We start from the raw sequence: 25,519 nt of genomic DNA on the forward strand, positions 1-25,519 counted from the left end.
CTGTCTGTCCATTTACATTCAAGATCAAAGCAAATAAAGGTCTAGAAACTCCATGGGCACTGCAGGGTTTATCAACTGGTAGCCCTCACAGTAGAGTGACAAGACAAAGACCAGGAGCAGGTAAACTCTACCAATGAGCAAAGAGCTTATTTAGGACTACTCCATACTGTAGGGATCTCCCCGGGACCAGTCAGCTTCTCTAAAACTCTGCAATCTTCTGACTTGGAGAATGAGGATATGGGGATACCTACCTGCAAGCATTCTGAGAAAGTGGAGTTAGGACCTAGGACAACGGCTTGCCCTTAATCACCCTGTGTTTAGTCTTAAACCTTAATTCTGCCTTCCACTCTTGTCCCCGAGGTGACATTTCTGGTCTGGCCTCAAGAAACAGAAAAGTAAGTGGGGGAGTTCTACTGGTTCCTTATTAGAATTTTAACCTGCTCTCCTCTTTTTAGCCCCATGCCTTAGGCCCCACCTTCAAATATACCTGCCCCCCTAAGTCTTTCCCATACTTCTTCTTTTTTAGTTCATCTTTTATTCGTTGGTTGTCATTTTGGTAGGTTCCAGGGAGAGAGCAGAGATAAATGCAGATTGTCATGTTCAAATGAAAGTCCTCTAAAGACAAACTATTTGAGCCTGGGGCTGTTTTTTGTTTGTTTGTTTCTGGCTGCATTGGGTCTTCATTGCTGCCCGTGGGCTTTCTCTAGTTGTGGTGAGCAAGGGCTACTCTTCTTTGCAGTATGCGGCTTCTTGTTGCGATGGCTTCTCGTTGCAGAGCAGGGCTCTAGGCATGCGGGCTTCAGCAGTTGCAGCACGCAGGCTCAGCAGTTGTGGCGCACAGGCTTAGCTGTTCCGCAGCATGTGGGATCTTCCAGGACCAGGGCTCAAACCCCTGTCCCCTGCATTAGCGGGCGGATTCTTAACCACTGTGCCACCAGGGAAGTCCTGTGGGGCTGTTTTTAAATTGGTACATTTTTCATATCTGTGCCAGGCTGACCTCTTCTAGATCCTGAGTCAGGTCAGCGGGTTTGGGTTTTGTTAGTTACATCGGTTGATTCTGTTTTCTAAGAGAAACTCTTCAAGTCAGCAAATGGAAAGAATAATCACGCCCTTTCTATACTTATATCCCGCCACTCCCTACCCCTACCCACAACTGAAAAGACTCAATGTACAACTTTGGTGAGGTTAGATTCAAAATTGCTGAAGTCAAATCTTCAAACTTTACATGAGCCACATTATCTTGAAGTAGTGTGTGATCATATATAAAATGTAAAGAAATACACCTTCCAAATAAACTCATATATATATTCTTGCTATGTAACTATATAGACAAGGGACATCAGCTAAAAATTACCCAACTCTGATGCAATTTTTGACAGCTTTACATTACAAGGTTTAAAGTAATAGGCATTTTATTTTTATAGTTTTGTTTCCAACTGTATCCCTTCCCTGAAGTTTATAAAAGTTCCTTTAAAGACGAAACAGAAATCTTTTTTCCCCTCAACATCAGAGTTCCTGGCACAAGTTCAATGTTGAGCAATTTAAAACCACCGTTTCCTACTTCTTATGGGCAAGGGGGAATCCTCTCACTAATTCCCATCTACAGAGATGTAACTGGTCTCTAATGTTTGCTCACAGGTAAAAACACATAACTAATAAAGAAAATGTAAAAACAGCTGTATATTTTTAAGGCCAAAGTAAGTGTAAGCATCAAGCTGGTAATAGCAACTATGAGTGATATGATTATACACTGTAGATAACTATTGTACATAACTCTTACTGCACTGTGTAAAAATTTCTAAAGTACCCACAGATAAGGTAGTAGCTTGAAATATCAGTGCATTTCGTTTTGCCAGTTTGTAAGCTGGATCAACTAACATGAATTATACACATTTGGTAACCACGTTTCCACAAAATAATGTAGTTTTTGTTCAGTCTGAAGACAAGACATTCTTCAGTGAAAAAACACAGACAACAGACAGCAGAAACCTGTCATCAAGAACAAAAAAGATGTCGAAAGATTGATGTCACAATCTCCGGGAGACTGAGACCAGGCTCCAGGTCATTTGAGCTGTTTGCTCATGCAGCAAAACTGACATGTCTATGCATAAATTCAAAGAGAACATGAAAACAACCAGGGATGAGTGTACTATGAATCATACACACCTCAGAGCTGGTCTGTGTTATGCTCAATGACTGCTTAAATCTTAAGGTGGATAATAAATGAAAAACAGTAATCTAGTTAAACAACACAGAGAAAGTTTTCTATAAATGGAAGGATACCTGCTGTGTTCGGTGCACACACTTAACAGCCATCCACTTCTGCTCAGAGCTAAAAGGGTATTCAGCTTTTCTGATATAATCCTGTTGAAGTCCATCAAGACCCATCTATATGGCACAAAAGGAAAGTTAATTCTCACCAACACGCAACTACTTTTTCCTTTAACAAAGAAACAAGGGTCACAACTTGTAGGGAGGCTGGCTAGAGATACCTGGATTATTTTTCAAACAGCTGTGCTCCATCTATACCTACCATATTTCTCTGAACAGCAGCACACATGTTCAACATGAAAGCCTAGGTGTTTGATAAAGTCTAGGGCATGCTCTTGAACTACATACAGAGCAAAACTTCAACACTGACTATATTAAAATCTCAACTGGCTCAAACTCTGGAAGGAAGCAGGATAAATAAAGGTGCCCAGCCAATACATACTTTATCATCAACAGAAGCTTCAGATTCAACTCCTCGCTTCTCTGGGATTCGAATTTACCCTGCCTGCTGCTGCCATGCTACTCCCTTTCACCCCACCCCTTGACATGCCGACTACTACCAATGCCATGTAGCTCTTCTCCGTCCTTACCCTTTGCATTTCCCACCAAATATTCAAAAATATTCTCTAAACTATTCAAAAACCTGGCTTATTGCTTTTTACTGTCTACTGAAACGTGTTCAGACTCTCCTTCCTAGCTTTCAAAAATCCTCCAGTAACCCCCGACCCAGCCTACTTAACTACCCTCGGAGCCACTCAAACTGTTCACTTCATCCGGGTTAACCAATTCATAAGCCACAATCCAGTCCATGCTTTTTTATTTCTCTGTGCTTTTATTCTTGCTCTTTCCCTAGCTTATCCCCCCACCCCCATCTAAATCCTTCCTCCCCTTCGAAGTCCAGGTCCCAAGTCCAAACGTGCACTCTTCTTACATATGGCTCGATGTTAAGACTGTCTACTACCTTGGTCTGCCTTTTATTTGTTCCAAGCATGTCACTATTAACTCCCTACCTAAATTGTGAGGTCCCCACACATAAAGAGGTGGTTTCACACACTTTGTTTCTCAAAGAGAAAAAGTTAAATATAACACAATAAATACTTGTTAAGTTATTTAACTTTTGAATATCTTTTAAAAAGCTATACTATGCTGTTTTAGTTACAAGGAGAACAAATGATAAAGGAATGAGACTTTCTGTTAAGGAAACAGAAATAATGTATATATTATAGAAATACCAATTTTACTTTATCAAGTTAAATGTTACAACAACCTACATTTCTATATTGAATCTCAATTCAAGCAACCTCATTTAGAGGCATCCTGTTTTATGTAAGTCTCAAAGTTTCCTAAGACTGCTCTTAAAAGTAGGTTTATTTTTGTTATGGGAATGCCAGGTTGGACTTTTAGGTTTCTCATTTAATCAACTGTAGGACTTAGAAGAGGAGATCAATTGGGACAGATAAAAGGGTCACTGAGAGCAGCACCCCTTCTCCCCAACACAAACTCTAACTCTACACTCATTGTAAGAAACTGATAATGAGGAAGGGGAAGGAAAGGAAATGGAAGACTGGAAAAAGAAAAGCTGACTTCTCATGCTGGCCTTAATACCTTCATGTGGAAATACTAAAGAATGCTGCCTCTTACGCATTTGAAAATTGGCATTTATCAGCAATTACGCACATTTATACAGCTTTTCACACTACACTGAATATTATGGAAGACAAGAACATTACTTCATAAGAACAAAACCGTCACTGGTCATTAGTTTGTATGCTGCATGTAGGAGATATAAAGTTATAGTGAAAAACCTCTATGCTCTGTATTTCCAGGAAGAATAAAATTGGTTCCCAAAAGGCAATAAAAACTATGAAATAATGTCATTCTTCTTCACTCTAATGTGAATCTTCTTCACTCTACACCTAAAAGCCAGTAATACTGAAATTTATGGCTTCACATTCTCTTGTGAGGATGATATTTTCATATGTCAAAGAAGAGAGAAGACCAGGCACATACCTTCATTGCAAGAGCAATTAAGGCTCCTTCTGTTGGTTTCCCCATTAGAGTGTTGTTTCTAATTACAGCATCATTGCACACACAGCCCGCCTAAGAGAAATACACATAAACTATGAACCCGTCACTGCATCCTAAGTCATTATGAAGAGAGCCACTTTCTTAGAGAATGCAGTACTTACCTCGACAATTCTGCTAACAGATGGGTTATAGAATCCATGAACAACATCACCACCAACAATCACTTCCCCAAATGGATTGTAGCCAACTCCAGTAACCTAAGGAAAGTAGAGTCATAATACCAGCAGACAGTGACAATACTTACGAAAACCAAAAGCTATGAGTTGCATTCATTTCATTTTATACATCATGACACTGTTAGTGAGTACACCTAGAAAAGCATTTAGATTTGTCTAAAACAACATTAATAAAAGAATATAGATAGTAATTTTCACCACAATGGTAAACCTACAGTTAATTATACTAATAATTAACTACTAATTATGCTAATTAGTAATTATAATGCATAGTATATTGTAAATAGAAACAACGTAATTGTTAATATAATTAATATAATCTTATATTGCGTCTACTTACAATATACTATAAAAAGGATAAATAAACCATGAAAATCTCTATATAAGAGTGAACTTAAATTTATATAACATTACATTTATGTAACATTACAATTTGCAAAGCATTCAAATCTATTACCACATCTAACATTCATGACAAACTTGTGACCTAGACAAAAGTAGAATTCTTTTTGCAAATATGCAGGCTCAGAGACAAGTGATTTACCCTAACACTTACAAACTACTTTAACATAGTATATATTACATGCAAATTTTTAAAATCAGAGACAAGTCAGATACTTATCCTATACAGCTAGAACAAGCCAAGCCACATAAAAGTTAAATATCACAATAAAAATAGGACAGTTTAGAGGAATTAACAAACAGTTAATGTTTGTCATATAAAATTATGGGCTTAAAACAAAAGAGAAACCTGTATCTTACCTTTCATACCTGGACCATATAATATAAACACATGTAACCCCAATGACCCTTCTGAGTCATCCAGAAAAGGCACATTCAACATAGCACTGGGTATCCTTAACCAAATCTAACACCATAAATATCAACAGTCTCATTTTAAGACCTAGTAAAATGGAATTAAATAGACCTAAGTACAACTTCTGTCAATTTGTGAAATGCTTCCTTTGCTCAGACAATTGGCTATAAATACATTTTAAAATACTGTTCCCATCATGAATAGTGTTAATGAAAATTCCAGCCAGAAATCCCACAAGGTCCAATCCCAATCCAGAGATTGGAATGTGTCCTCACCCAGCTTCAAAATTAACCAACGCACATGCACTGACATGCACTTCAGGGGCTGCCAATGTATAATTTTTAAAGTAGATTAATTCATCCATTCATTTATTCTTTCGACAAGCATTTACCAGTATAAGGCAGACACTGGGCTGGGCAACAGAGTTCCTGCTCTATTATATTGGGTTAGCCAAAAGGTTCGTTCAGTTTTTTCCCTTAGATGGCTCTAGTAGCACTTAGTTGTCTTTAACTTCATTCAAAACAATTCTGTTAGATTGTATGTGACAGCTGTTATACCAGCGTGCGTTTAAAATAAGGCTTATCAAAATTGGTGAATTTTTGTGTAGCCATTTTAATACTGAAGATTGAAGGAAAAAAGAAACATTTTCAGTATATCATGTTTTATTATTTCAAGAAAGGTAAAAACGCAACCGAAATGCAAAAAAAGATTTGTGCAGTGTATGGAGAAGGTGCTGTGACTGATCAAACATGTCAAAAGTGGTTTGCAAAATTTCGTGCTGCAGATTTTTCACTGGACGATGCTCCACTGTCGGGTACACCAGGTGAAGTTGATAGTGACCAAGTCGAGACATTAACTGAGAAAAATCAACATTATACCACGCAGGAGATCGCCGACATACTCAAACTATCCAAGTCAAGCGTTGAAAATCATTTGCACCAGCTTGGTTATGTTGATTGCTTTGATGTTTGGGTTCCACACAGGTTAAGCGGAAAAAACCTTCTTGACCGTATTTTCACAGATGATTCTCTACTTATAAAGAGAACATTTCGTTTTTAAAACAAATTGTGACGGACAACAAAAAGTGGTTACTGTACAACAGTGTGGAATGGAAGAGATTGTGGGGCAAGTGAAATGAACCACCACCAACCACACCAAAGGCCGCTTCATCCAAAGAAAGTGATGTTGTATATATGGTGGGATTGGAAGGGAGTCCTCTACCATGAGCTCCTTCTGGAAAACCAAACGATTAATTCCAACAAGTACTGCTCTCAATTAGACCAACTGAAAGCAGCACTCGACGAAAAGTGTCCAGAACTACTCAACAGAAAACGCATAATCTTCCATCAGGATAATGCAAGACCTCATGTTTCTTTGATGACCAGGCAAAAACTTTTACCGCTTGGCTGGGAAGTTCTGATTCATCCACCATATTCACCAGACATTGCACCTTCGGATTTCCATTTATTAAGGTCTTTACAAAATTATCTTAATGGAAAAAAATCTCAATTCCCTGAAGACTGTAAAAGGCACCTGGGGGCTTTCCTGGTGGCGCAGTGGTTGAGAGTCTGCCTGCCGATGCAGGGGACACGGGTTCGTGCCCCAGTCCAGGAAGATCCCACATGCCACGGAGCGGCTAGGCCCGTGAGCCACGGCCACTGATCCTGTGCATCCGGAGCTTGTGCTCCGCAATGGGAGAGGCCACAACAGTGAGAGGCCCGCATACTGCAAAAAAAAAAAAAAAATGCACCTGGGACAGTTATTTGCTCAAAAAGATAAAATGTTTTGGGAAAATGGAATTATGAAGTTGCCTGAAAAATGGCAGAAGGTAGTGGAGCAAAAGGGTGAATACGTTGTTCAATAAAGTTCTTGGTAAAAATGAAAAATGTGTCTTTTATTTTTACTTAATAACCAAAGGCACTTTTTGGCCAACCCAATACTTAGAGTATCATGGGAAGAGGGACAGAGGATTTCACCTGAACTAAGAGGTATGGAACTATGAAAAGGTGTAACACAGGGTGAGTTCTGGGTGGTCAGCAAAGCTTTTCTGAAGAAATGGGTTGGAAATGAGGTGCAAAGGTTGAAGAGGCATTAGACTGTCCTAAGTAGTGACAACAGCAGCAAAGGTCCTTTAGTAGGAGGAAGTTTGTCACACTGAAAGAACCATAAAGTCAATGTATTTGGTGTATGGCGAGCAAAGGAGAGATACAGGCTGAGGAAGGAAACAAGGGACAGAACACGTAGGGCTGTGAGCAGCCCCATTTCAGGACCCTGGTCACAATGGGAAGCCACTGAAACATCTTCATTTAGGCATCCAGAGTCTGGTAATATATGGATGTAGGGGAGACAGAAAGAGAGGTGTCAAGGGGGATCAACGTTTCTGGACTGCACAACTGGAGTGGGATCAAGACTTGGGAGAATCACGCAGGACAGAAAAGCTCAGCTGCTAACTTGCAGCCCTTCTAAAGACACTAGAATGGTTAGGAATGCTAAACACCAAAACTTCTGAAAGGGAATTCTGCTGTTAAAAAAAAAAAAGTCTATAGAGTACCTCAGCACGCAGGCCATCCGAAGTAAATACGTGGGTAACAGTCATTTCATTCTTTGTCAGGGTTCCAGTTTTATCTGAACAAATCACATTACAGCAGCCTAAAGAATAAATCACAAGTCACCAAGAGTCAAAGAAAAATGCAAGTTCACATTAAAAACAAATCAAAGACTCTGGAAACCTGCCCTGCTTCTATGAAATTTTGTACATATCAAGCTCATGGATAATTTTAGGTTGTTTTCTCTCCTGTGCTTACTTCATCATGAGGTATGAACAGTTTCTAGAATTAAAATTAATTAGATACTGATAAATGCTGACTTTTTATTTCCAGTTGAATTTCTACAAAGCTACTTGATAATAGCTTTATGTAGTGACTTTATACATTTTCTAGAAAGTTTCAAGGTTACCTTAATATAAACCCATATAATTTTTTCAGCCATTATTTTAAGGAATTTTTGCCTTCTCAATATTAAAATGCAAACTAGAAGTTAAATTCAACATTTCTGAATTCCTAAATAAAAAGAAGTTTCATAACATACATAAAGTTACCACAATTTTCATATCACACATAAAATTATGTTACAGCAATATAATTACTGTATGCTACTGTTCTTAATAAATTCAACTCAAGAATGACACTTTAGGATCTATAATTATCAATTATCTTCCTTGAGATGTCAAAAGAAAACATTTTTCTGTCACTCTATGGTTTCATTTGTTACTTTTTTTTTTTTACATGATTTAAGCATTATAACAGTCCATGATGCAGAAAGATTTAAAGCTCCCTGACCTGAGTAATATGAATTTTTAATGACCTTTTTTGGTTGTTAAAACCATACTCAACATTGCTACAAGCCAGACACCACCATGTAAACCTCTAAGACAGGGGTCCCCAACCCCCAGGCCAGACCAGTACCGGTCCGCGGCCTGTTAAGAACAGGGCCGCACAGCAGGAGGTGAGCGGCGGGTGAACGAGCAAAGCTTCATCTGCTGCTCCCCATCGCTCGTGTTACAGCCTGAACCACCACCACCCTCCCCCCGTCTGTGGCAAAACTGTCTTCCGTGAAACTGGTCCCTGGTACCAAAAAGGCTGGGGACTGCTCTAAGACAAAAACTGTAAAACCCAAAGACCCCTGTTGATGTAAACTATCATGTCAATGGATAAGCATGCTCTAACCGGAGACTTACCCAGAGTTTCAACAATAGGTAGTTTTTTCACAATGGCCCTTTTCTTCACCATTCTCATAACACCAAGGGCTAGAGTCACTGTGACCACAATGGGAAGACCTTCAGGAATTGCTGCTACAGCCAAACTGTAACCAGTAAAGATATAGCATTGAAGTATAAATTCAGTAGTACCCATAGCAATAATTTCAATTGGCTGTTACTTAAAGTAGAGGTTAAAAATGTAAAATTGTTGCTGTCAAACCCAAAAAAGGCCTCAAAATGAGGGAAAACTGATTAACATTTATTGGACACCTACTAGCTACCAGGTTAAGCACAGTGGTTAAAGAATATAGGTTCTGACATCAGACTGCCTAGATTTGTACCCCCAGGTTCAATTTTCACCTGTGTGACCTCAAGCTATTATGCCTCCACCTCTGTAGTTTAGTTTCTCATCTATAAATATAGACAATAACAGGTGTTCAGACAAAAACTTGTACATGAATGTTCATAGCAGCATTATTCACAATAGCCAAAAGATGGAAAGAGCCCAAATGTTCATCAACTGATGAATGGGAAACTGTGGTGTGCCCATACAAGGGAGTACTATTCAGCCATAAAAAAGAATGAAGTGCTGATTCATGCTACGAATGGAAAAACCTGGAAAACATCATGCTAACTGAAAGCAGCAAGACACATGTTTCATGATTTCACTTATATGAGATATCAAGAATAAGCAGATCCAAAGAGACAGAAAGCAGTTTAGTGGTCACCAGCTGGTAGGGAGAGGGAAGAATGGGGAATGACTGTAAAATGGGCACAGCGTTTTCTTTTGGGGTGATGAGAAAGTTCTGACACTAGATGGTGGTGATGGTGGTAACATTATGAATGTATTTAACTCCACTGAACTGTATACTTTAAAATGGAAAGTTTTACGGTATGTGCATTTTATCGCAACAAAAAAATTAATTACTTCACTATTTCCCTTCGTAATACTAAAAAAGAAAAACCACCTCAAATTAAATCTCTACTTTTGTCCCATTCCATATCTCCTGATTCTGCTACAGGTAAGGACAGGTGCATGCCTATCCTTCATTCTAACAATGCTCCCTGAACTCCCTCTACTGCCCAGTTTCTACAATATAATCTAGATCCAATGGACCTTCTCATTCCTTTACATTTAAATCATTTTATAAATAACTTACAGAGGAATAAAATGGATTGTGAAAAACTTCAATAGAAATTTTCATTTAAATTTTAACCCCAAACTATATTCCTGGATTTGAAAGTATATATATCTGAAATGGACAACGCCCTTTGAATGCAACTGCTCAACTGTCATGAATAAACCTGGAACATATTCACCTTTTAAAACAGTGATTTCAAATTCAGAAACCATTTCTAACAAGTTTTAGCTTTATCAATTCTGGTTCTTCTTTTTGCATTTGTCTCTTCAAAATGCAACACTTCTGAAAATGTTAATGGTCTGTAACTTTTAGGACAGTCATCTTCTCAGTAATCCAATACTGCATGATAAATTCCTTGCTGTAGAATGACTAACTATAAGAGAATGCCTGTCCTTGCCCTTTCATCCTTAAAAATAAACAGTTCAGGGAATTCCCTGGCAGTCCACTGGTTAGGACTCGGCGCTTTCACTGCCAAAGGCCCGGGTTCAATACCTGGTCAGGGAACTAAGATCCCACAAGCCACGCAGCACAGGCAAAAAAACAAAAATAAAAACCCAGTTCACTCATTAAAATTCAGGAGTTTGAGAAAATCTAGAGGACCATCATCCAAGGATTCAGTGTTGAGATTACACATATATGATTCAATTTCACCTTCATCATTAGAGCCTACAGTGGTTGTCTCTTTGCAATCATCTTCTGGTTTGTCTAATAATTATGAAAATTCTTATGTCAATTCTTCTTTGCCATTATGGTAAAAAAAATTAAAAATTCTTGATTTCTCAATTTTGTTTAATGAATGCAAAAAAAAAAAAAACTACCAAGATTTTGTCTCCAGACTTTTTTTATACCTTTTTAAATGATAATGTAATGCTTTGGGCAACATAATAAGAAAATTAAAGGATAACAGAATAATAATGATTTATTTATTATTAGAGTAGCCTTATAAGCTACTTATCCTTCTGCTTTCTCATTGTTTTACTCATTTTTAGCACAGTTGGAAATAATTGTTAAAATATTTGCTAGGGGAATAAAATAGCCAAGATGTTTCAACATGCAGGAAAAATAAGTTCACTAAAGATCCCACATGTATTTTAGCACATATAAATGTACAGCAGACCCATATGGTTATTGCAAAATAGAATGAGTTTTATTTTATTAAAAAATTCCTAAATGTTTGGTCCTTTGGAAGATCCTGAGGTAGGAATAAAAGTCATGAGGTATTAATCTTCACAAATAGTCAGAACTGCTCCAAAAAAAATACTCAAAAACATGAGTCCAATAGATAATAATATGCCAATGGTTAATAAAATTCATGCCCCATTTTAAATTCATTTCATATTTAACCCAAGGCTCCTTTACACATATTTAAGCCAAGAGTTTCAAGTTGTATTTTTGCTCCTCCAAGGACACACTATAGTCCTTCACTATATCACAAACATCTTTTAACTTCTTATTCATCCTACTTATCCCTTGTACTCCACTTGACTTTTTTTTAATCCATTGGTTTTTTGTTGTTTTTTTTTTCTTTTTGCGGTACACGGGCCTCTCACTGTTGTGGCCTCTCCCATTGCGGAGCACAGGCTCCGGATGCACAGGCTCAGCGGCCATGGCTCACAGGCCCAGCCGCTCCGCGGCATGTGGGATCTTCCTAGACCAGGGCACGAACCCGTGTCCCCTGCATTGGCAGGCAGACTCTCAACCACTGCGCCACCAGGAAAGCCCCAATCCATTGGTTTTTATTCTGAAACTTGAACTATTACTTGCTAGGCCTATTACAGAGCTGTCATCCAGGGTTTCTTTTCCTTAGAGGACTAAGCGAGTTCTACTTTTTCTTACACCCTACACAACATCATCTTCCTTTCTTTCACCCTTGTTTTGCTGGAATTCATACAAGAATAGGTAAGGGATAAATTTTCTGATTACTTGCTTATCCATTTGTAATTACCTAAATTGATACTTTGGCTAGACCTAGATTTATAGATTTAAAATCATTTCCCCCCATACTTTAATTGTACTGCCCCACTGTCTTCTAATTTAATCCAATGTTGCTGTGGATGAAGGTTTAATAAATGCTTTTTCCCTTCTGTATTTGGTTAAATAAATCTCTAGCTCTGTTCCCTTAGTGACGACAGTATAGCAACTATGTTGCTAGGCAACACTGCTTATGAAAAAAGGATCTCCTGACCGATAAATTATCCATGGACTGGGAGAATTATAATTATCTTACAGAAAGCTACAGCTTTGGGTTTCCTGAGTGTGGTGACTCTCATAACTGGGCATGTTTCTTGCAGGCATCCTGGAAAGTGTACGTTTCCAGAGATGCTGGCTCCTGCGGATTATGAGGCATTTTAACCCAGGACAGCTCCTGCCCTTACATGGTCATCTCATCTGCTTGTACCTAAGCTGAACTGCTACAGGGACTGCTGTAGGAACTCTCTCAGAAGAGGACGTTGCCCTGTGGTGTTCAGGACACAGGTACCAAGTATGACCTATGAAAGTCTCGTGAGTTGAAAATCTTAGTAGAGCCTAAAAAGACCCTGTGGTGGAAATTGTAGTTGCTAATGAGAAGTATGATACCAGTCTAATTTTCCTTCCTGTACAGATGACCTGACCTGTTTTCTTTAGTCTCACAATGATGTTATCTGGGTTGGAGTTTTTTTCGTCCTGCTTGGCATTTGGAGAATCCTTTCAATCTATAAAGATTCATGTCTTGCTTCATTTCTTATATAATTTCTTCTTACCTCTTTTTAAATCTTCTATTACTTAGATATGGCATTTATTGAATGATTCTTTGTCACTTTTATCTCATTCTCTGTTTTAGACTTTTTACTCTATTTTTGGGGAGACCACTTTGACTTTATATTATAGCCTTTAAACTGAATCTTTAATTCCAGCAATCATAACCTTAATATCTTAAAAATATATATTTTGGTTCTGTGATCCTTTTCTACAGCAATCTGTCTATCATGAATGCAGTTTCTTCACAAATCTCTGAAAATATGAACGCTTTCTGTTTATTATTAATTTTTCACCAATTCTTGCATATTTGATTTTCCTCTGAGATGGATTATTCAATTTCTATATTGTGGTCTTTCTCTCTCAGGCTCCTAGTTTTCAGTTTGGCAATCCTTAATTGTCTATTTAAGTATAAAAAAGCAATATTGGGTTGATAATACCAGACATGTAGTGTGGGATTTCTCCACTGCATATACACAGGTTTTCATTATCCTGGAGCTCATTTCAACATATGAATTCTGAACTATTTAAGTAGAGTTAATATACTCTTATGTGCTCGTATAATACCTCCATAATGGAACATAAGCTATGACTAACAAAGAAATAAGAGAGGCAAAAAGAGACTTCAAATTATAAACAAACTATCAGAACTTACCTTACACTAATAGTAAACATTTCCAGGATATCTTTTCCTAGTAACCAGCCAACCAACATGATGATACCTGTAACAGAATCAAACAGCTATTTTTCCCTTTTATATAAAATCACCTGGGCATAGAACGGATAGAACAGAAAGCTGAGGGCAGCAAAAGTCCCTTGATATAAAAGGGAAAGTTTATCAGATCACAATTATAAGATTTTACAAAAATCCATTAAGCAGGTGAGATTAATTTAATCTTAAGGTTAGAACTGTGTACGCATGCACACACCTACAGTTTCACCTTTTGTTGCCACTGCTGTCACCCATCCCTTAAAGTAATAATATCTGAGAGTTCCCAATATAAGAGGACAGTATTTTCGTACAGTGGGGGAAAAAAAAGAAGGCAGCATATACATATAGGTTTTCTCTTAACTATGAGGTTCGCAAAAATAAACCCTGGAACTTTACTTCTCATAACTCAATATCCAGACACTGCACATTAAGTTTGTACTACAAACCAAGGAGTACTTAGGACTTGGCTCAAAGAATGATATAAGACATTGTTAAGACTGCCAAACTGCAATTAACATTTAAAAATTACTACCTTTACAGTGTTTAAAAGTTAAAAACAAATTAACATAAACCAAACAGCTGATTCTTTACTCTCTTCTTTATCTTTGAAAAGAAGGGGGAGGCGGCGCAAGGGATGTACCACTGGTTTTGTGAGGAAAAACACTGTATCAGAGTTTTAATAAAATAACTTCGAGACTGTATTCTAGATCAATACGGACATTGAAAACAAGGTTTCCTTCATCTTTCTGCAACTACAAAATAATGATCCAAATCCCATCCCAAATACTATCCTGATAAAAGAAATTTTGTCCAGTGAATTATACCAGAGTCCAGCAAACTATACAATCTATGGCCCTCTTACATGTTTTTGTAAATAGTTTGTTGGAACACAGCCACACCCATTGTTTGTAAATTGTCTGTGGTTGCTTTCGTGCTGATGGCAAAGTTGAGTATTTCCAACACAGAATGTACGAACCAAAGGCTGAAACATTTACTATCTGGCGCTTTACCAAAAAGTCTGCTGACCCTTGATTTTGATCTTGATCCTTCTCCTATTCCATATACTATCCTAACAAGAAAAATTATGTCCAATGCATTTAAAACCAGGTAACCATAAAGTTGAAAATTTTTTATCACTAAATTTGACGTGGTTTAATGGTACAGTGTTAATATAAACTGGAAAGATTTAATTGGTTAAACTGCCCTTCAATTTACCAAATTCACTATAAAGTCTAAAAAATAAACAGCAATAACCAAATGAAGGGAGCTATGAGAACATACACACCATTTAAACAAAAGAATGAAATACCTTCCCAGCTTCTACTGTATGTTTATGATAATGAGAAATGGATCAACAGGATTAATATTTAAGAAGTTATTTCACTGAAACTGTACCGCAGAAATGTTGTCTTAAAATTGCATTGTTATCTTAAAAGCTAGCAAGAAAAATTAAAATAACATATAGAAGAATTAAACAGAGAAGGACTCTCTCGCAGAGTTCATCCATGCATCTTTCCGCATGTGCTCTGCTTTTCCAATAAACATTTTACTTTTCTCTTTAAAAAAGGAAAGAAAGAAAGAAAGAAACAGAAAAGACTCCAAAATTGATGTGTTTAATGTCATGAAAAAGATGCTGTTTCAACTCAGTGAATTAAGAATGGACTATGGAATTGATGGTACTAGGATAATTAACTTTTGAGTAACAAAGTAATAACTCTACCTAAAGTCTTATACTAAAATAAATTCTAAATAAAATAGTAAAATTAAGTGTCAAAAGTAAAAACTAAAGTAGTATAGTGATGTTTAAATAACTATAAACAAAAAACATTCTCCCACATGGGGTTGGGAGAGCCTTTATGAATAGAACACAGACAGAAACTTAACTGCACTAATTATCAACAGGAGGGTGATAATCTCAGGCAAGAGACTGTTTCATTACACACATCTCTCCCCTCCCTACCAAGTTTATTACACAGCCCTCAAAAGCAATTTAAAAATCAGGAGAAAAAAATACTTATAACTTAAACAACAAAAGGATTAATAGCCTAATTATACAAAGAGCTGTGGCCAATCTAAGACTTATACCACAAAAGAAGAGGGACAAAAGAAATAAACCAGCAGGTCATAAAATAAAAAGGACTAACACACATATGACAAAGTGTTCAGTTTCTCTAATAATGAATTTTGAAATAAAACAATGAGAAGACTTTTCTTCACCTATTAAGTTAATGACAAAAAAGGTGGCAAGGGTGCTGGAAGAGAGACTTTTATCTTGTTGATGGAGGATATTTGGCAATATGAAACAAAAGCCTTTAAAAACATGCCAAAAATTTTAAAATCACACAGATACTCTTTGACCCAATAATTTCACTTTCAGGAATTTATCCTAAGGAAATGAGAGGTGTTTATAATAAGATACCTGCACTGAAGAATCACTTAACACAATTTTTTAAAACTTTAAAAACCTACACAAATGTCTAAAAGAGAACTGGCTTTTTATATATGTATACACACACATATTCACACAATGGAATACTATACAACCTTTAAATTTGTTTTAGAAGAGTAGTCATAACACAATACTATCATATTTTATTGAAGACTAGAAAGACAAATAGTAAAATGTTTATAGAAATGTTCTTTGATTACAGGAATTACAGAGTTCTATTTTATCTTTGTAGAAAAGAACAACAGCTGGGGATTAGTTTTATAGTTTAAAAAAAGTAATAGTAGCTGAATAAATGAATGAATGAATGGAATTTTTCTATGAATGTATCTAACTCCCCCTTCCCACTCAAAAAATAAACCTAAGTAAATATAGGAGATATACATACTCACTCTTCTCTTACCTATTATACCAAAGGAGTAAAAGGAAAGTTGTTTTCCTAAGAGGTCCATGCTCTTCTGCAGAGGGGTTTTTGGTGCCTTGACAAAGTGGAGAAGAATGTCACCACAATTACCCAATTACCTAAATTTAGTGAGCTTTACTAGGTGCCAGGGACTCTAAGTGTTTGACACACACATGCTCGTGCTTAACACACCCATGACATACACAACTCTCCCTTGAGGTAAGTTTTAGCTCCTTCACTGAGAAAACTGTGAGGCCTAGACTGTTAAAAACCCGTTTATTTGAAAAGGTCCGTGCTCTCTATGCCTCTATGAGGAAAAATCTGTTCTCCCTAGCAGCTTCCTCAGGACTTCATTATCATCAGCGGCCCCTCATTTTTCTACTCTTTCTCCTTACAAAGATGCTTGTAACCCAAGTCTTTTTACCCTGTTGGCTCCCTGATCTCTGGCGATCCCTTCACCCCCAAGCTTGGGACGGTTTTACACACTGCATCACATATGGGAGTCTTGGCAGGCTACCTGAGAAATCCAGATAATCTGAGAAGAAAATGATATTTGTAGAATGCAACTTCTTTTTTAAATATAAGAAGATATTTTAAATGAGAGAACTAATCTTCAATAACCTTCAACAAGGGTATCTTCCAAGTTATTTCACTTTGCAATCTTTTTTTCTCCAGATACTTGGAATTATGTAAAGTTGGGAATTTTGGTAGAAGACGTGTTCTAAAGTACAAATATACTATTTAGTAATCTTTAAATTTAATATGATAAAGCTAATTTCTAAAAATAATAAGCCTTATAAATAACTGGCTAAACCTTCTCCTATGAACAATCAATAAACATTAGAATATTTCAGAATATTACGTGTTAATTCAAACCCTTCCAGTTACAGGCTTTCCAATTATGATTTTAAGCACAGACAACTGAGTGATATTCTGAATAAAATATTACCTCCAAAATTAACAAAATAATCCTCCAATATTCTCTTTTCCTCTACTTACAATGGAAAATATTTCAAATTTCAAACTAAAACATCATTAACAAACTAAGTTTGTTACTCACTTCCTCTGCTTGCATCATTTTAAAAACCTCTCCAAATTCAGAATTTTCTCCTGTTCCAATGACAATACCCTAAAGGGAAAAACAAGAAAACATATTTACATTCAGATGGAATCACCTCTCTCAACCAAAAAACAAAACCCCTTCATTCCCTTTCTCCAAAGCCACCCACAGTCAAGATGTCTGACATACGTATCCAAGGTTCCCTCAGCAAATTTACTTTTGATGTTATTACAGATTCTTGAAAACAAACATCTCATTAAACTTATTACTGACTCAATTCTGTGGCCCATTTTTTTGTCTAAGTTAATATTTCTGAAATTTGAACCTTCCTTATACTCAGTAGAGACATTTAATGTAGTTTCCCTCTGAAATGCTATTGAATGATGCCTTTTACATTTGTGTAATATTAAAATCCCGCAAATAAAATATTTGAAATCAATCAGTAGGAGAGTGATATGTAGTCCGAATATTATAGCCAGTATCCTATCAACTAAATTGAAATTTTATTTAACCAATGGTGAACATATCCACAAGCCACTGGTTCTATCAAAAAAAAAAAAAAGAAAAGAACAGGTACTGAGGTCTATGCTTTTACAGGATCCATTACCTGGTAAGTGGCAGAACTATGGATGTATTATACCTCAGGGACATGGCTTCTCCTTAGTCTCACAAATATCTGCCAAGGATTAGGTTCAATTCTGCCATTTCTTCGTCATATATTTTTAAAAGCTCCACATAAAACTAGCCAAAAAAGAACTGAGGAAATGGTTGAAAACAAAGGAACTGCTATCTTGAAAATGAGAAAGAAAATTTACCTTTGCTTTGCCACATCTGACCAGTGTTCCCATGAAGGCAATGTTACTTCTTGATGCAAGATCTCCATTAGTGGCAGCCGGCTGAGGAGCTGTCACCTTAGAACAAGGTGTTGTCTCTCCTGTCAAGCTGGACTCATCAATGGAAAGGTCCACAGCCTTGGGGAACATAAAGACTCCAGTAAGTTCAAGTTTGAAGACTCTCTCTGTTAAACTTAACATCTAAGGAGTTTGTAACCATCACTCCTTCCACAGATATCCTCCCTTCTATAAATTAACCAAATCTTTTATCATATCCACTACTTTAAGACAGTAGACTAGACTAGTACAACCATATTTAAAAACGAAGCAAGGGACTTCCCTGGTGGCGCAGTGGTTAAGAATCTGCCTGACAATGCAGGGGACATGGGTTCAAGCCCTGGTCCGGGAAGATCTCACATGCCGCGGAGCAACTAGGCCAGTGTGCCACAACTACTGAGCCTGTGCTCTAGAGCCCGTGAGCCACAACTACTGAAGCCCATGCGCCTAGAACCTGTGCTCCGCAACAAGAGAAGCCACCACAATGAGAAGCCTGTGCACCACAAGGAAGAGTAACCACTCCCCCTCGCAGCTACTAGAGAAAGCCCGCACACAGCAACGAAGACCCGATGGAGCCAAAAAAAACAAACAAAGCTAAGTCAACAAAAGCTACATACGAAGTAGACAGAACCATGAGACAAAATTAGCCTAAACTTCCAACTACAACTAGGGAAAAGGAGACACTAGCTGAGACAATCTTTATTTAGAAAAAACTCGACTCTCATGAGTTCTAAAATTATTTCCTAATTTTGCCATATCCTAAAGTCCTGAAAATGGGTTTGACAGATTTAAACCAACTATAACAGAAGAGAAATATGACTGAAAGATATAAAAGGTACTGAGAAATAAATAATTTCATCATTTTGGGTTTAATTTTCATGAAATTGTTTTTGCTATACATCCCTACATTTATTCTAAATTTATGTCAGCAAGAATCAAAAATGTATATAAATGTTTCCATGCAGATGATGAATATCATATCACCATCCAACTCTGCAATGGGGTTCAATACTGAAGGCTGCACTCCTAACACAATTAAGAATTCACCTACCCAAGCATGAAAAAAAAAATCATCATTTTATACGTGGAAAATACTGCAGATGTGACCTGGCTCTGTTTCTAAGTACGGCCCACAGAACAACAGTTCCAAGGATGTTAATAGGCATTGTGTATAGTGTTATAGATGGATGATCACTGATAAACCGACACACACATATATACACATACATACAAGGGAGGAGTGCTCTGGTCAAGGAAGTTTTAGAAACACTGTGTTAATTAAACAGCTTCCCCTACCATAGTGCTTCTCAAAACTTACAATGCACCAGCGTGAGGCACCTCAAAAGGAATACAGATACAGCAGGGGTTGTGGAAGTGTGGTCTTAGCAGAACCAGCATCACCTCTAACACCTCAGAGCTTGTTAAGAAATTCACTGCCCTACTGCAAACAAGGAGGTGGGGAGAGTGAACCTAACAGACTGCATTTACAAGCCCTCCAGGTAATTCTGATGTTGCACTCAGGTTTCAGAATCAACAGAAGAGTGTTTTCCAAACATCTTTGATCCATTTTATTCCAGAAGCTCTAGTTCAAGGATCATTAGGAGGTTCTTTGGGAAACTAGAAACTAGTTCATGATTTTACTCATTTTATAGGTTCATTCACTCACCTAAGCAACATTTACTGACTACCTTAACTATGTACCAGGCACTGGGTTAGATCCTAGAAAGAAAACAAGATAAGAAAATGAACCCAGAGCAGTTAAATGTGCAGTCTCACTGCTATTATAAACTGAGCTGGTGTTCTGAATTGGGCCTCCTGATTGACAATTCCTACTATGTACCAAGTACTCTAAATTTAAATCCTGTTTTTTCTTTTTTGTGGGGTGGGGAAGGGGAATAAATCTCATCTATTTAAATGGTTATTTTGTTATGACCATAAATACCTTAAAAAAACTCACAGAAAATAATTATTAAAAATTGAGTTCATGAATTCTTTCTCCCCATCTACATAATAAAACTTTTGACTTGATCAACACCATTGATTCATTCACTTAAAAAGTATTTATTAATACTTATAATATGCCAGGCCCTGTACTATATCACACAGAGTGAGAATCAGCAGTAAACAAAGTTTACTGCTGCCCTCAGCTTTTATTCTAATGGGAAACTGATTTGAAAAAATAAATAAGAGTGGATAATACAATGCTTGATAGTGGGGGGAAATACATGGTAAGAATGGAGAGTGACATTTAGATAGAAGGAGAACATCTCTCAAAAGCAGATGACCCTTTTGCAGAGCCCTGACTGGCGTGAGGGCCCCAGGTTGGGCCATAATCAGGGAGGAAGGGTTCTAGGCAAAAGAAGCACAAAGTACAAAGCCTGTAGGGGCAGGAACATGCTAGGTGCGTTCCTGTGCTAGGCAGGCATGTAACACTGCAAATATAATCAAAAGTTTATAACATTAGATCATAAAGTTTAAGAATGTTCAGAACAAAAATAAATTATATCATACAACTCCAGAGAGACCAAACTGTGTTAGCATTTCCTGAAAGTTTAGTACCATGTAAATGTGATAGATTTTAGTATCAAAATAGGCTTATAAAAAGTATTCCTTAAAACACAGATCTGACAGTCCTTTAGTCTTTAAAAGGCTTCCCATTTTATATAATTATGTATGCAAAGATAAGCCAGGTAAATTTGGGTTCATTACTTCACCACAACTACAGATTCAAAAAAAAACACCTGCCATGTTCAAAAGCAATGAATTTTTTTTTATTAAAAGAACACAGTTATTTGACTCTTCTTCCCAAATTAATCTTAGGTCTATATAATTTTTCACACTAACACATTTATTACCAAGTAAGAAAAAAGTTAGATCTTTCTTCAAAGATGATGCTAATACTAAAAACAGTCAGTTGACACTTCCTTGTTCACTATCTGCTAGGCACCATGCTACACACCTATACTAAGTTATCTACTAACAGCTACTTAGCTACTAGCAACTCCGATGAGGCAAGCACTAGTAGTATTATCTCTATTTTACAGACATACTGAAGGATTAAGTGCCTCACCCAACATCACACAGCTTATAAGCTATGGAGATGAAACCCAAACGTTAACAAATTAACTCCTATTCTTCTAAATTACAAAAGTCAACAAATAGTTTATTTTGTTTAGCAAGTTTCTCTTTAATGCTTGTTACAAAAATCAGAACTGCTTGTAATTTTCTAAGCTCTTAGTAAGAAAAACCTGCTAATATTTAAAAACAAACAAATACTTGTATACAAGCTATAGAACTCCTTTGTCTGTAAGAAAGTTGAAATTTACGTTTTCCCACTGAAGAATTTTTATTTCAAATGTAAATCTTAAACAAGGATAAATACTAACATTAGGTGGTTGTCAAGGAATACAAAAAAAAAAAATCTGACTTTTTAAAAAGAGGGGGGAAGCATGGCTTTTACTGACTCTGTCAGGGACCCAGCTCTTCAGTGTCAGCCTCAGCAGTGCAATAACCATTTAAGAGAGTAAGAATTTTTGTTCAAATCAGGTTTTTCTACAGAAAAGAGGCATGTAATTTTTTGTACAACAACAATCAGCCCTGTGTTAGTATACAAACTAATGTGGAAGGAAAGGGAGCTTTGGGTCCTTATCTTTTTTTCCTATATAATTATAAATCTGTTAAAATTAACAACACATTATTAATGAAATTTGTCTAAATCATACATTGTAGCATAGCTCTCAACTGTCCCTTGAACAAGAGTATTTTCTAAGTGACAAGTTAGTTTCTCTTAATGGTGACTGCAAGTTTTCGCAGGATGCAGTTTTGAGAGAGTAAGGGGAAGGAAGTCATTTCTAAGAAGGGTAGTACCTTAATAAAGTAGGCAAGCCTAATTATTACACTTTAACAAAGTCACAATTTAATTCACCTGAGAAGAAAGACATTAGAGTCATTTATCCATTGCATTCATGAGAGAAAGGTTAGGATAAAATTAAGTCAAAGAATCAGCCAGCTCCATGCCTTCCATCCAAGTTTAAACATAAAACCTTCAGAAAAGCTGTTAATAAGGAAACTGATTATGTTCCGCTTTCTCTTCATTCTTCCTCAGGCACTATGGTGGAGGTGTAAATAAGACACAACACAGTTCAAAAAGCAGAATGTAAATAAGAATCAAGATGCATACATAATCCCACAATCTGAATATTTAACACCTACAGAATTTAAATGGTTGAAAATAATTCACAGGATTATTCCTATAAAACATTAGGCAGAAATAAGGTAAATGCCAAAGTCACAAAGGTTTCCTGGAAAGCAAAAAGTGACTGCTTAAAAAAATTACAGTTAATATGGTACAACTGATAACTACAAATAAGTTCATAAACTAGAGAACATCTTAGTATCCTGTATGCTGCTAGGTTAATCACCTCCAGTCCAGAATTAAAAGCAAATCAGAAATGGATTTCTTTCCCCAGAAATGAATCTTCCAAAATATTCATCTGCAACTGCCTGATCATGATAAAATTTCTTACTTATGCTCTCAAAAATTAAGATTCCTCTTACTGTTTATTCAAATGAAGGAAAATATAATTAAAAATTCTTCATGAGTTCTAGCTTAATAGCAAAGCCCAACCAACCAAGTGTTACATGAAATGAATTTTATCCCATGGTAAATGCTTGCAAACTTGACTTAAGAGTATGGATTCAGGGACTTCCCTGGTGGTGCAGGGGTTTGGTCCCTGGTCCAAGAAGATCCCACGTACCACGGAGCAACTAAGCCCGTGTGCCACAACTACTGAAGCCCGTGCACCTAGAGCCCATGCTCCACAAGAGAAGCCACTGCAATGAGAAGCCCGTGCACCGCAACAAAGAGTAGCCCCCGCTCACCGCAACTAGAGAAAGCCCACGTGCAGCAACAAAAAGTGTACATTCAGTGGTTCTTATTTAAAAAAAAAAAAAAAAAGAGTACAGATTGAACTTGATCAGGTTGTCAATAATTTAAAGGCAATAATTTAAATTCGGTTAACAATGATTTATAGGCTATTTCAGTAAGACTATTAAAAGGAACAAAATTTCAAAAGGGGGGCTTCCCTGGTGGCACAGTGGTTGAGAATCCACCTGCCGATGTAGGGGACACGGGTTCGTGCCCCGGTCCGGGGAGATCCCACATGCCATGGAGTGGCTAGGCCCGTGAGCCGTGGCCGCTAAGCCTGAGCATCCGGAGCCTGTGCTCCGCAACGGGAGAGGCCACAACAGTGAGAGGCCCGCGTACAGCAAAAAAAAAAAATTTCAAAAGGGGACCTATTTTTGCAACAGTCCTTTCCTACCAATGTAAAATGATACTCTTAAAACAAAGACACTAAGTCTCGCTTCTAACGCACCCATATTGTCTTTTTAAATTCTAGTGACTTACTGAGGAAAAAAAGAGTTATTTCTCTTCAGCATTTTAAAATGAATAGCATTCCTCAGCTCACAACAGTTTTTAACCACTGAACTATAAAAATCAGACAACAAAACACTAAGCAGAGCTCCAGCTTATACAATCTTAGAGAACGAACACTCCTATTGCTCTAAGTATGGAATGGTTTTCTCAATTGTATGATACTATTAAAGAAAAATACATCTTTTCCAAAGTCAAACACAAGTGATTATATCAAATAGCTTTTGGTGAATATGAATATTTCCACATTCCACAAATACAACATACACCTTTTCCAACATTCTAGTCAATTTCTTTCAACAGCTAATTTAAAATCTCTACTTCCTAAGATGTTTGTAAATTGCTTTTTTACAAGTATGTATATAAGTTTAATAATTCAGAAATTTAAAAGCGAAGTTTCAGTGATAAATCACAATAAGGAGGGAGCAACATACTATAAATCAATTTATCAAATTTACCTGCCAAAAAAATACACTGAAGTCAATATAAAAACTTACAACTCAGGAGTAACATCACAGAAAATAGTGGAGCACGGCACTCAAACAACTGGTCCCTCCACTAAAAAATCATAAGCTGGCAAAAACTGACAGAATAAACTCTGGAATAAAAAAGCAACCAGGGAAATGCTTGAGAAGAAAAAGGCATTTTTATTTGCCTGTCTGCTACGCCCCATTCCCAAGAGAAGCAGCAATAGCTGTGGGGATGGAAGCTTCTGTTCCTGGACCCTGCTCCTAAAATACTATAGTTGTATGCTTTGACCTGTATGGCAGTTCTCTGAAGGACTGGTGCAGAGGCTGACCTTTAATTCACATCCCACACCCCTTTAATTCACAACTCCAGCTAGAGTAGCTTTCTAGGTATCTGCCAAAAGATTAAAGACATACACCAGCAGGCAAAGCACAGAACAGGGCCAGCAGCAGACACAACCAAAAGACTGAAAAGGAAGAGACTAAGGTGGAAGTTCTTTGAAGAAATAAAGGCTTGGAAGGGCTACCACATATACCAGGGAAGACAAAGTGTAAAATGCATACCAATTTAAGCATTATAAGAGTCCTAGAAGAAAAAAAACTAGAAATGGGCAGAAAGAATATTTGAAGAAATATTGGGTGAAAACTTCCCAAATTTAATGAAAGACAGGAATCTATACATCAAAGAAGACAAATACACTCCAAACAGGATAAACTCATAAACATCTACACTGAGAGATATTATAACCAAACTGCTGAAAGACAAAGAATCTTGAAAACAGAAAGAGCAAAGCAACTTATCATGTACAAGGGATTCTCAATAAGATTAGCATCCCATTTCTTATCAGAAACCATGGCAGCTAAAACCAGTAGAATAACATATTTAAAGTGCTTAAAAAAAATCAAAGAGAATTCTATATCCAGCAAAACTATCTTTCAAAAATGAAAAATTAAGACATTCCCATTTAAACAAAAATTGGGTTTGAAAAAAAAAGTGGTAACTGTACCCTGTGTGTAGATCTTGAAGACAGTTTCAAAGAATGATATGGGCTAATAACCCTAACACATGAGCCACAAAAGAAAGTATCAATAGAATTAATCATTCAGTACTCCAAGTGAA

General features: G+C 36.9%; 1 protein-coding gene across 1 annotated transcript in view; it reads right to left on the bottom strand.

The window, feature by feature from the left end:
• ATP2C1 (ATPase secretory pathway Ca2+ transporting 1) overlaps positions 1–25,519 on the bottom strand; it is a gene marked incomplete at its 5' end in the record, with an annotated part of 118,711 nt that overhangs the window by 24,189 nt on the left and 69,003 nt on the right. The window contains 9 exons of the mRNA XM_079704183.1: positions 2,284–2,388; positions 4,282–4,371; positions 4,461–4,556; positions 7,904–8,001; positions 9,089–9,213; positions 13,643–13,709; positions 16,549–16,624; positions 17,609–17,677; positions 18,424–18,579. Coding sequence (XP_079560309.1) covers positions 2,284–2,388; positions 4,282–4,371; positions 4,461–4,556; positions 7,904–8,001; positions 9,089–9,213; positions 13,643–13,709; positions 16,549–16,624; positions 17,609–17,677; positions 18,424–18,579 — 882 coding nt within the window. The remainder of the gene's footprint in view (positions 1–2,283; positions 2,389–4,281; positions 4,372–4,460; positions 4,557–7,903; positions 8,002–9,088; positions 9,214–13,642; positions 13,710–16,548; positions 16,625–17,608; positions 17,678–18,423; positions 18,580–25,519) is intronic.

This window comes from Hyperoodon ampullatus, assembly GCF_949752795.1.
Source record: "Hyperoodon ampullatus genome assembly, chromosome: 5".
Taxonomy (NCBI): domain Eukaryota; kingdom Metazoa; phylum Chordata; class Mammalia; order Artiodactyla; family Ziphiidae; genus Hyperoodon; species Hyperoodon ampullatus.